The 12,400-nt window shown below is 51.5% G+C and overlaps 1 protein-coding gene across 2 annotated transcripts; it reads left to right on the top strand.

Annotated features, from left to right (window-relative positions):
• The first annotated feature begins 389 nt into the window (after positions 1–389).
• On the top strand, positions 390–7,366 carry ZFP36L1 (ZFP36 ring finger protein-like 1). 2 transcript variants are annotated; one of them, XM_012656193.1, is made up of 3 exons: positions 390–2,201; positions 4,586–5,551; positions 6,226–7,366. In XM_012656193.1, exons 1-2 carry the CDS (start codon positions 2,145–2,147, stop codon positions 5,543–5,545), a joined length of 1,017 nt encoding a protein of 338 aa, XP_012511647.1. In that variant the 5' UTR covers positions 390–2,144; the 3' UTR covers positions 5,546–5,551; positions 6,226–7,366. The 2 variants fall into 2 exon arrangements, with proteins under 2 accessions (XP_012511647.1, XP_012511646.1); XM_012656192.1 differs by having other exon boundaries at positions 1,187–2,201; positions 4,586–7,366.
• Positions 7,367–12,400: the final 5,034 nt, after the last annotated feature.

Below are 12,400 nucleotides of genomic sequence, written 5' to 3'. Positions count from 1 at the left end.
AAACCTCTACTTGAATGATTTAAATTAAGGTGGATGGAAGTTATTTCCCTTTCTGGCGCTTGCCAGATTTCAAGTAAAGCTGAAAAAATGGGAGCAGGGGGAGGGAAGCCACAGGCGGCTGGACAGCAGAAGAAAAAGCAAGGGGGCAGCAGCCGGGTTAAAATGGGGGCCATCGATTTAAGTCAGAAAGGAAAAATAAAAGCAGACCCTGCTTGGGTGTCACGTAGCTTCGTGGCTGCAGCAAAAGTTGTGTTTCGCAAAGTTGAAAAACAACCGGTTCCTCTAACTGTTGTGATTTGGAAGGTTTCCCTGCGTTTGCCCGGAAGTTGACGAATAAATAAGAAATGCAATAAAAATGGGGGTGGGGGGGAATGAGAGTGCGACTCGAGCGATCTCCTCGGCCCGCCCAGTCCTCTCCTAAGAAACGTGCTCATAATGGGGTGACCTAATTACATCGCAATGGAACTCCCTCTTAGCCACTCGGCGCACCGGGTTTCATAATAGACCCGGCGGCCTCGAGTGCCGAGAAGGGACGTGCAAGGCTGACGGGGCGGCGGGGCCCGCGTGGAAATAGGAAAGAAACACAACCCCACAATTTCCGCCTGGGTCTTCACTCCAGCACCCAGGCGAAGGCGCAGGGAGCGGGTGTGGAACACGTTAGCAACTTTTTATCTGGGTGGGCAGGGGACATCCAAACCTAACAGTACATAAAGGCATGTTTTACCGTTTTTAAGAGAGTAATACTAGATTGAGGGCCTTTCTGTTTCGTGGACCCCATGTTCCCTCCCGCCCAAACAGAGCAGCGTGACAAGCCATATGTTCCGTTCCCGTGGGGGCCGGGGAGAAGCAACAATAAGTTAAAAGTGTCACCTCCCTCCACCTTCGTTCTTACCAAAGTAACTTTTTTCATTGTTCTAGCGTCTGAAGGTGTGTGTGGCGGGGAAGAGGGGGAAGGTTGCGGCGCGGCCCATAAGTCAGAGCGCGAGTGGAAAGTCATGCGTTGCTCGGTGTGTTTTTTGGGGAAGGGAAGTAGAGGCAGGGGCGTTCGTGAAGGATTCAGGGTTTCCTTTAGTAAAAAGTGTAAATATTGGATGCGTTTAAGAAACGCCACGCCTAGGCCTGTTAAAACAAACGGCCCGGGCTGTGGTCTTTTTCCGCGATGCCTCCCCCTTCCCGCCCACACTCGGAGTGCTGCGGCTGCAAAGCAAGCGCGAGTGTAGACGCGTGCGGCGCGCTAAATCGTGCAGCGCTCGCCCCCGCCAGGCCGGGTCCTCCTGGGGAAAAAGTTTCCCCAGTCCACCCCACCCCAGCCCCGCTGAAAAAAAAAAAAAAAAAAAAACAACCCAAAATTTAAAACCCTAGACTTAGACGTTTTGTGCGTCCCAAATTTTCAGTCTGCTCGCCCTGCCGAGTTTGCGGAGGGGAGCCGATGCGGAAGTCGGGAAAAGGTAAGCAGTGCGGGCACTTGGAGAAGTTTCAAGGGAGACCAGCTCAAGATGGAAACCGCAGCCTGGGCGCTAAGGACGGGCTTCGGCTCCCGCTGGCAAAAAGAGAAAGTCGAGCCCGCCTTCCTGCCCGACAAAAAAACAACACAACAACAAGAACCCCGAAGGGGGTGGAATGAGTGATGTCACAGAGCCGCGCTCCGAGGTTGACAAAGGGGGGGGCGCGCACCTCCCCCTCTGCGCCGCGCGCGGCCCCACAGGGGCGCCTGAAGCTCCGGGGAGCAAAGCCAGCGGACTCGAAACTTTTCCTCTTTAAGAAAAAAAAGTTGTACGAGGCTCGGAGCGGGTTTTTTTTTTTTCCGCCTTCTTTCCTCGTCTCCCCTCCCCCTTCTTCCTTTTGAAAGTTTCTACCTCCCACCCCCCCTTAGCTTGACCGCATGGCTGATTCAACCTCAGTGTCAATCAACTTTTTTTCCCTCCTCTTCCTCATTTAAATAAGTTTAAAGCTCCTCCTCCCCGGCCACTCTGAAACTTTATAAATTGGGCTTTCCGCGCCGCAGCCCGAGAGTCAGAAAGGCGAGGGGCGCCGGGAGCTGGCGTGTGGGACTCCAAACCCGAGAGCCGGAGGCTGCGCCTTCCCCGCACCGGGACCTTCGCGACACACCAGATACTCGCCTCTGCCCCGTGCGAGCGCCCAGGATGACCACCACTCTCGTGTCTGCCACCATCTTCGACTTGAGCGAAGTTTTATGCAAGGTAAAGAAGGGCGGAGCGTTCGCTTTTTAAAAAGTCTTTTTCTTTTGCCTTAAAAAGGAACCCCCAAAAGTTTGGGTGTTGGAAAGAAGAGGGTAAAGGGAGATGGTTCTTTTCTCCGTCTGCATCTCCCCCCTAGTTTGAAGGAATTTGGCCCTGTCCTTCCCACCCTTTGAGTTTCAGCAGTTCCTGGCGGGGATTACATGTGAATCTGGAGATCAGAATTTTGGGGGACACAGTTTGCGTGGCAAGGCTGCCCGGGGGCCGCGGAGGAGGGGCCCGGTTAGGGCAAGTTTTGGGTGATTCTTTAGTACAGAACGTGCTGCCTGAGCCGGGGTTCGTTGGTCTGCTCGGTTTCCCGGTGTGCGCTCTGGGTCTCGGCGACGCCGGGAGGGGTTCAACTCTGTACAGCAACATTGCAGGCCTGTGGGGTTGGGGTCCGGGATCCCTCGTGGAAGTGGGTTTCGTGAAGATATTTTGCTGTGAGATTCCTTCCCCTGCTTTGGAGGAGCTGGGTATCTGCGAGGAAGAAAAAGGCCAAGTTGTAATTCAAAAAAAGGTGTTGCAGAGCGAGTTTGCAGTGGGGTTTACGTCTGCCCCAGCTTGGCTGAGCTTCCTCCCCGATAACCGACCATGCTGCAAACTTTGGGAGAAAGTGGGCTTCGGGTTGACCCGCTTACCTGTGTTGCAGAGCACCTCAACTCGTCGATTGGGGGGGGCGGTGATGACAAAATGCTGGCCTGAACTCAAGGGTCCCGCAAATGGGGATTTACTGAGGCCTCCTTAAAACATGTAGTTTGCCAGCTAGTGTTGGAAGAAGCAAGTTTTAAACCTGTAATGTTCCAGCAGTGCAATTTAAATGTACATAGCAAAAGCCTTTGGATGTTGTTAAATTTTTTTCCAACGCCCTCCCCCCAATTTGAAAGGGTGAAGCTGCTAGGCTGCTTTTAATTGCCGAAGTGTTTTGCCTTAAACACGTCGGGTCATGTTGCTCTCTTTTCCCAGCTTGCTGCTCCTGTTGGCGCAGCTGCCAGCGCCCCAGGGCTGCAGGGTTGGGGTGCAGGGACGCTGAGGAGCTGAAGAGCAACATCAAAAAAGTTTAAATTTTCAGCTTCCTTCCCTCCCTGCGCTTTCCCAAACTCCACTTGCAGCGCAGCTGCGGGAGCTCCCCAGCACTTCTTCCTTCTCTTCCCCGCTCTTGCTCTTTGATCTATTTCTCTTTCTTTCGCCCCCTCCCCTTGCAGGACTTTTTAAATGAACCTCATTGTTGGAAACCAGCTCTCTACTGGGTTCCTGTAATCCTCTCGGTGGGGTGGTTGCAGTTACAGATTCCCGATCCCCACCCCGCCCATCCTAAGGGACCAACTTTAGAATCTGCACAATGACACTCACATGGGATGGGAGCCAACTCCCAGGTCCTCCCCCCCTTTCCAAATCTTGGGTATACTTTCCACAGGTGACCAGGGTCCCACTGGAATAGAAACCTGCCTGCGGTGGCTCTGTCCCCCATTCCTGCCCCCCAGTCTGCTACTGACTGGGATGTAGGTGGGGGGATTTGGTGCTTTCCTTTTCCTTCCCATCTGCAGCATTGCATTGAAGATTAAACACTGGTGCTCTTATCCCAGTCCGCTCTTGCAGCCAGAAGACTAATTGCAAAGGCATCTTTTCAGTGAAGGGAGGTGGGGTGGGAGTAGGTGGGGAATGGTGGGAGAGATCACTGTGGAAGGTACCCCTTCCAGGAACATGGGGGGGTGAGTTTTATTTTCGAGGATCCCATCCCTCTCTCCCCCAACCACAGACCAGGCCCCCACGTCTTCCCTCCTTACCTCTCAAGAAAAGGCAAAGGCAGTCAATAAACCTGTTGCCAGAAGGGAAGGCTTCTGAAGCAGGAAGTTGGGAGTCTTAGGCCAGGTTGTGGGGGAGGGGCGTATCAATTAAGCAGGACTGATTAGAAAGGGACCTAACCTAGCTCATGATATTTAGTCTCCTCTCTGAGGTCTATCCGTTTTCGTTAGGGGAGGGAAATTTAAAGAAGTCTGCATTGTGGGAGATATTTTGAGTTGAAGAATCTATTTGGGCGGTGAAGAAGTTGCATTTTATAGATACAAGTGGTAACTTTGGGACAGAGGATATGGGGGGTGCATTTCAGAAGTCAGCATTGAACAGGGTCCATACGTAAAATAATTTGTCACACAGGCCAAAATTTTGTGGTTTCTTATGCAGGGGGCCAAAATAAACCCAGGTGGATGGTCTGTGGGAGCCAAGAGAGGGAAGGGGGCTTGCTAGGGCAGGGGTGGAGAGATTGTGGAAGGGGCTGTCTGTAGTGGGACATCCTAGTGGATGTCACCATTACTAACTATCTTTTCTCTTGTCTCTCTTCCTTCCAGGGTAATAAGATGCTCAACTACAGTACTCCCAGTGCAGGGGGCTGCCTGCTGGACAGGAAGGCAGTGGGCACCCCTGCTGGGGGGGGCTTCCCTCGGAGGCACTCGGTCACCCTGCCCAGCTCCAAGTTCCACCAGAACCAGCTCCTCAGCAGCCTCAAGGGTGAGCCAGCCCCAGCTCTGAGCTCTCGCGACAGCCGCTTCCGAGACCGCTCTTTCTCAGAAGGGGGCGAGCGGCTGCTGCCCACCCAGAAGCAGCCCGGGAGCGGCCAGGTCAACTCCAGCCGCTATAAGACTGAGCTGTGCCGCCCCTTCGAGGAAAATGGCGCCTGTAAGTACGGGGACAAGTGCCAGTTCGCACACGGCATCCACGAGCTCCGCAGCCTGACCCGCCACCCCAAGTACAAGACGGAGCTGTGCCGCACCTTCCACACCATCGGCTTTTGCCCCTACGGGCCCCGCTGCCACTTCATCCACAATGCCGAAGAGCGCCGTGCCCTGGCCGGGGCCCGGGACCTCTCCGCTGACCGTCCCCGCCTCCAGCATAGCTTTAGCTTTGCTGGGTTTCCTAGTGCCGCTGCCACCACCGCTGCCACCGGGCTGCTGGACAGCCCCACCTCCATCACCCCACCCCCCATCCTGAGCGCTGATGACCTCCTGGGCTCACCTACCCTGCCCGATGGCACCAATAACCCCTTTGCCTTCTCCAGCCGGGAGCTGGCGAGCCTCTTTGCCCCTAGCATGGGGCTGCCCGGGGGTGGCTCCCCGACCACCTTCCTCTTCCGGCCCATGTCCGAGTCCCCTCATATGTTTGACTCTCCCCCCAGCCCTCAGGATTCTCTCTCGGACCAGGAGGGCTACCTGAGCAGCTCCAGCAGCAGCCACAGTGGCTCAGACTCCCCCACCTTGGACAACTCAAGACGCCTGCCCATTTTCAGCAGACTTTCCATCTCAGATGACTAAACCAGGGTAGGGAGGGACCCCCTGCCTACTCCACCCCCAACCCCCCAACCCCGCAGCCACATCCCAGACCCTTACCTCCCTACCCATCCTTACAGCCCCTACATTAACAAGGTTAAGCTCAACCTCTTTCCCCCAGAACCTTGGAATGTCCCTTCTCCCTCTCCCCTTACCCCACCTAACATAAGGACAAGTCAATTTGTCAGTAGCTTCTTCTGGCTTGAAACCCCCTCCCTGGATTTTATAGCCCACTTACCATGCATAACAGACAAGTCCCAAATTTGTCAGTAGATGCCTTTTTTCTGGCTTAAGCCTTAAGTGCCAAATCACAAAAGAAAAAGCAGTAACAGTTTACAGAAGCAACTTAGTGCCTTGTAATCTAACTTTGTCACTGTGACTACATTACCTCTTCAGCGCCAGAGGGCACCCGTGGGCCTCCCGGAGCCTCTGCCCATGGGGAGGGGGAGGGGAGGCCCAGAACCAGCAGCTCCCTCCACTGGCGACACAAGTGCACCTTCCCTGTTTCAGTCTCCCACACACTTCCTCCTCCCCTCTCTTCCCAATTTCACCCCCCCCAGAGTTGTTGCCAGACTTGGATTTTTGGGGAAACCTGTTTTGACATTCAAAACCTTTTTCTTCCCAACCCGAACCCCTGTTGACTAATCTTGCCTGGGTTTGTGGAGGTCTGCAGGAAGGCAGGCTGAAAAAGTGGACGAAGATTTTGACTTAAGTGGGACTTTGTGATTTAATTTTTTCTTTTTTTAAGTGGGGAGGAAGGGGACGCTAGATGGACTATGAGAGACTTGATTTTGGTGCTAAAGTTCCCCAGTTCATATGTGACATCTTAAAAAAAAAAATAACAACAAAAAAAAATGAGAGAAAAGCTAAAAAAAAAATGTAAGGGGTGAGCAGTTAATGGTATTCATTCCACATACAATATCTGTGTAAAACGATTTCCTGTAGAAGTAGCTTTAATGGTTTTTGCTCTAGAATACCGTAGGTCTATCCTTAGAGCACTCACGCCATGCTTTTTTCCCTTGGTTTTAAACTTCATATAACTTTCAGAAATTGGAGAGCAAAAATTTTGCTTGTCACTGCACATCAATATAAAAAAGCTTATTTAACTTATCAAAACGTATTTATTGCCAAACTATGCTTTTTTTGTTAATTTTGTTCATATTTATCGGGATGACAAATCCATAGAATATATTCTTTTATGTTAAATTATGATCTTCATATTAATCTTAAAATTTTGTGACGTGTCTTTCCTTTTTTTCCACAGTTTTAATATATTATTCTTCAACGACATTTTTGTAACTTTACACTTTTTTTGGTTATTTTATTTTAAAAAAATGAAAAATTAATTTAAAAAAATGCAAAAAACTGTTGGATTATTTATTTTAGAAATTCCCCCCTTTGTGTTGGACTGCAAATTGAGTTTCTTTCTCTTTAGGCCTTTTACAACTAGGACTGAGAATGTATGTAAAAGTTCTGTGACAGTACAGAAGGAAAACAACTTTTTATGTATAGCTTCTAAAAGGAAAAAAAAAAAAAGAGAGAAAACCCTTTGACTTCCACGTGCCCATCTCAAGACATTCCACTCGCAGATTTGAGGTTCTGGATTCCAGGTTTGGAGTTTTCCAATGTTAATGTAAACAGAACTGGCACACACACATAAGATGAATGTAATTATTATTCCTCTTGCTGGTCACTACCGTCGCTTTCTATTTCTCTTTCTTTGTGTGAATTTATTTAAAAGAAAAAAACTTTTTGTAACGACTATTTGCAGTTTAAAAAATCAATAAACCCCGTTTTTTCAAGAAACATTGATGGTGGAGCTGGTTTTACTTGGTTTGTGGTTTGACTTGGCCTGTCACATACCTTGCCGGTCCCGGGGAGGGGAGGGGACAGTGGTTGGTTTCCTCTCATCCTTACAGCTAAACCTACAGCTCCCATTGTTGATGCTGGGAGTTTGCTGAGCTTAGATGGGATGGGGTGTAGGTTTTCTGCAAAGGACCCTGCACTTGCTCCTTCTAAGAAGACCGCCCAGTGTGTCAGTTGTTGACTGAGTCAGGCTTGCCCACACCTGCGTAGCCTCAGAAGTCCTTCCTGGGAGCCAAGGCTCAGGGGCTTCCAGTCTTCCCTGCCCAGCCTGCCTAGCCTTTGGGTGATGTTTGGGGTGCTCAAATGATGAAGGGGGACATAGCAATGGCACACTAGCAAGCCTGGATTTGAGTGAGTTACTTGGGTGCTTTGGGCTCATTTTTTCCCCCAGGAAATTAACCTCAAGTTTGAACTTCTAAACACCTACCCGTGGTGGGTATAAGGAGGCATTGCATGCTTGGAGGGGGACTTCTAGGGTGGTGAGGGGCTCAGTCACAGGGGACTGGGGATTGGGTTGGTTCCACTTGGATTTGACGTGTGTGTCTATGTTGGGAGGGCTGTTAAGGAGTAGTGGGTGTTAACACTGGCCAATGGAACGTAGCAAGTCGCCAATAGTTTCTACCACCTTAGTCCTGGTCGCACCTTTGGTGCCATGCAAGATAGGTAGATTATCATCTTAGAAATGGTGGGCTCCAGCCAAGGCCAGATGACCACTTAGAGGTGATGTTTTACCTGCCAGAGGGGGGTTGGATCTTTCTAAAAATCTGGTCCTTGGGGGCATTTCTTTTTGAGAAGGCAGCTATGTTGCTATTGGAGGCTCAGTTATCTTTGGTTCCTTATGTCCGGTAAGTTTTGGGAGGTAAGCTGAATTTCCCTTTTGATTCCACCAAGCCTCTCTCAAAGGTAGTTAGATCTGCTACAGACATTGGCCAGGCCAGGGCTGTCCCTGAGACTGGGAAGACCTTCTTGTACCCTCTGGATTCTTCTTCCCTGATCAGCAGGTATCTACTGGGGACCAGGGGTGTGAGGTAGAAAAATAGGGACTATTACCTGTTCCAGGGCAGGGCCTGATGGTAGGAAGAGGGAAAGCAGCCCTTCCTAGGACTGGAGTAAACTAGGCCTTTTGTCCCTTAAGGAGGCAGTGACTGTGTGTTTGGGGTGGGTGGTGGTGGTGGCATGTGATCATCCTCTCTGACTAAAAGCAAAGAAGACATTTAATCATTCACCTTGAGATCTTTCTCTGCAGGTGCACGTGAGCATGTGGCAGACATCTTTCTAGGTCCCCACTCTTGGTGACACTGGTTAGGTTCCCAGAGACCTGAGCATACCTTCCAGCCAGCCCTAAATTTCCTGTCAGTTCCTTGATTTAGAAAATAGAGACGTTGACTCCAGGAGGTGCTGCAGGGTGAGGGTTGGCTGCAAAGGCACAGGGAGGCTCCTCACCACCTGGAGAAGCTCCAGGACCTAAGTGTCACTTGGGCAAGTCACGCAGGCTGGGATTTAGCCCACCTAGGCCCAAGTGTGGTGGCCATAAGAGCCTGATTTTGTACCATCTGGACCTTAAAGGTAGAGGAGATGGGCCCAAAGCCACTCGAGAAAGGAAACAGCAGAACACTTTCAGGGCCACTAGAAGACGAAGGGGCCTCTGGGCTGGCAGGCAGGCCATGGAGGTGTGAGTCCAGAGCTGGCAGGAAACCTCATCTCTGAGCTCCCTCACAGCGCGGGAGGATAGGAAACACACAGAGGGAGCAGAAGGTAAGGTCTCCAAAGGGAAGTAGGGCAGGAAAGGTAAGGCCTTGCTTTGTCAGCCAGAGTCCTGGGGCATGAGGCCTCCCCCCCAGCCCCTCGCTGAGGCATCTCGGCAGGAGGTCTGCCCTGCGTAGGCAGGGCCTCCGTGGCCGCTGGCCCTGAAACCCACAGTCTGGTTGTGGGCTGAAGATCTTCCCTTGGAGCAGCTCAAAGAAATGAGCTGTTTTGGCCACTGAGCAATGACCTGCCTTTCCTGGCCCAGAAGGCTCGTTGGCAGGAGGAAGGATGGGGTCTGCTCTGCCTCAGTGGAACTCTAATGAAAAGAGGGCCTTTAAGGTCCAACAGAGAGTGGGGGGCAGACGTAAGATGGGCAGAGTGGATCATGGCAGGGGTAAGGATCCGTGGCACGAACGAAGAAGGGGTGCTGGACGGAGCTTTTGGACCAGGGTTCAAATCCCAGCTCCCATTATACAAGCTTGTGCCTTGGGTAAATTACTCAACCTTGGACTTTTCAGCTGCATCTCAAGGGGCTACTGTGAGGATCGAGCGAGCCATTAGTAAAGACAGCTCTTCATAAGTGCCAGGTAGTCTTCTAGGAACGTCATGTGTATTACTAACCCATTTGATGATCATAATGACCCCACAGAGGGAGTTCTCTACTCTCCCCATTTTACATACTGAGAAACTGGGGTGCAGAGAAGTTCATTAATTTGTCACACAGAGGACAGTGTCAGGCTTTGAATCCAGGCAGGCTAGCTCCATCATTGCATTTTACCGCTGTGCCCAGTGTCTAGGCCAGCATGTGGAAAGTGTTTGGCCCAGTCTCTGGCACACAATGACGGCAGATCAACCAGTGTTAATTCCTGTCCCTCTCGGCCTTTCATGGAGACTCGGCAGGAGCACGAGAGGCAACCAGTTAGACTAGATGACTCGGCGCACACCTCCTCCACCGAGTGCTGTGATCTCATGCCCCACGAGGTCCTGGATTGGCACATTTGGAGGAGGGAGCCGGGGGGAGGGGGCAGGCCATCCTCTTGGACTTTCTCCTTCTTTGCTTGCCGTTGAGGTGGCTTCTGTTAATGATCGACAGACCAAAGGGTGCCTTGGGGCTGCCTCAGGGGGTTGGCCCTGTTCCCTTCTTCCCCCAGGGTCTCCCACCCCTGCACCTAGCCAACCATTTAATCATGTCTGGCTGGACTGACTGGGGCACTACCTGAGCTCAGAGCAGGAGGAGGTGGCTAGGTCAGCCCGGCTGCTGGCTGCCCCTTGCTGCCTTGCTTATGGCCCTTCCAAGGCCTGCTGCTGGCCTCCTGGGCAGCAGGCAGGGATTTGGAGAGCTGAGGTGCAGGGCAAAACCTTGGCCTTTTCTTGAGGCCAGGTCAGCACTGAGGGGCCCACCTCCTGGTGGGTAAAGCTTGGCTTACAGAGAAGCCTGGCCTGAGGGCCTACGGTGCTTTCCCGGGGAGTCCCAAACGGTGGCATCTGAGTTAGTGGCGTGGGAAACTAGTCCCCGAGGAGCCAGGCAGGGGCTACGCGGGAGAGCCAGCTCTTGGTTGGTGGACAGGACGCCTCCTCCACGTTTAGGCTGTTTGCAGTTGTTTCGAAATGTTGGCAAAGTCAGGATCTCAAAGTACAGGGCTGTGAGTGATGACTGTGCCTGCGCTATCAGCGGGGGGTGCAATGAAAATAAATATTGGCAATGGCCAAAACGAAGGCAATTTTCTCACCACCTGGAGCTGGTCAGGTAGCTGCTCCCCCAACCCCGACTCCCAATTGTACCTCAGGGAAAAGCAGCTCATGACCACACTGGCCAGAGTTCATTTCTGCTGATCCCAGTACTCCAGGGCTAGGGGGGCTCTATTGACCAGGGTAAAGAGCTGGTTTGGGAGTCAGAGGGACCCAGGTTCAAGTCCCTTGCTGGGCTTCAAGGTTACTCTGTGACCTGAAGCTAAAAACTTAGTAAGCAGCTTAGAGCTCAGTTTCCTCACTTATAAAATGGGATGGTGATGATGATGATTACATCTAGTTCAATGGAGACGCACACTGGCACAGTCACACAGTTGTGTATTAACTCATTAAATCCAGTCCTAGATCTGTGCCCCTGCTCAACCACCTCCAAGCTGTGTGACCTTGGGCAAGTTACATAACCTCTCTGAGACTTATTTTTCTCCTCTAAGCATGGGGTACAGGAAGCATACGCACCCTGCCCACATTACAGGGCTGTGGCGAGGATCAAGGGAATATGACACAGCTACACAAAAGAGCAATAACTGATACACGACAACATGGGTGCACTGTAAAAACAAAGTTGGGTGAAAGGAACTGTTCACAAAAGAGCACACATTGTATGAGTCCATTTGTGTGAGGTTCATAAACAGGCAAAACTGATATATGACGATAGAGATTCGATTAGAAGATAGAGCATACATGTAAAAGTTTGTTGAGCTACGCACTGAAGATTTGGGCACTTTACTGTGTGTAAGTTACACCTCAAAAATAAAACGTTGTTCTGAGTGTTAAATAATAATGTGTAAGAAAAAAAAAAAAGAAGAAATTCAGTACCTGGCCCATTATAGGCACTTACTAACCAGAGGGTGTAGGTGCTATTCTGGTCCCCTTTTACAGGAGGAGGGAATGGGCTCAGAGCAGGTGAGCAGCCTGCCCAGAGGCAGTGGGGTTTGAATCCCAGCAGGATGGCTCTCAAGCCGGCCCAGCTCCCCACTACCCTGTACCACTCCTCAGTGATCAGGTGTTGTTTCTGTAGAAAAGCTAAACTCCCAGTAATCCAGGCATAAGCGAGTTAGCTAACTAGCAAGTACAATCATCCACATGATTAGAAGAGTTTTTAGAAAAGTTTTAGAAATTTTTCTCTTTGCAGATTTGAAATTGATCTCCTGTAGCTAGTCAGTACCTCCCAACCTTTGTAGTAGGTAAAGGGAGGCCCAATTGAGGGCCAGCTGGGCTCTAAGGAGGCTAGAGAGAGGAGAGCCTTGACTGGCAGGTGGGCCAGCACCAAGGGGCCACTGTCCCAGGAGTCGCCCCTGCGGGCTGCTTGCCTGCCTGTGCTGGCCTATCCTACCCTAAGGCTGGTGAGGGCTGTGAGGCCCTTGAGGGGCCTGGCCGGCATAGGAGGGGTTTGGGGATGGCCTGCCTGGCCCAGCCTGTCTCCCTGGCCCAAAGGCGCAAGAGTGCACGGAAGCCTGATGTGGCTGTCACAGCACCAAT

Source organism: Propithecus coquereli, unplaced genomic scaffold, assembly GCF_000956105.1.
Source record: "Propithecus coquereli isolate 6110/MARCELLA unplaced genomic scaffold, Pcoq_1.0 Scaffold5, whole genome shotgun sequence".
Lineage (NCBI taxonomy): Eukaryota > Metazoa > Chordata > Mammalia > Primates > Indriidae > Propithecus > Propithecus coquereli.
The sequence above is the reverse complement of the archived record's forward strand: the minus strand, read 5'-3'. Positions and strand labels throughout refer to the sequence as shown.

What these genes read in the sequence shown, in the direction of transcription:
- ZFP36L1 (XM_012656193.1), top strand. Translation starts at nt 2,145, where the DNA reads ATGACCACCACTCTCGTGTCTGCCACCATCTTCGACTTGAGCGAAGTT. An exon ending in TGAGCGAAGTTTTATGCAAG is followed by an intron (nt 2,202 to 4,585) that starts GTAAAGAAGGGC and finishes TCTTCCTTCCAG; the next exon opens with GGTAATAAGATGCTCAACTA.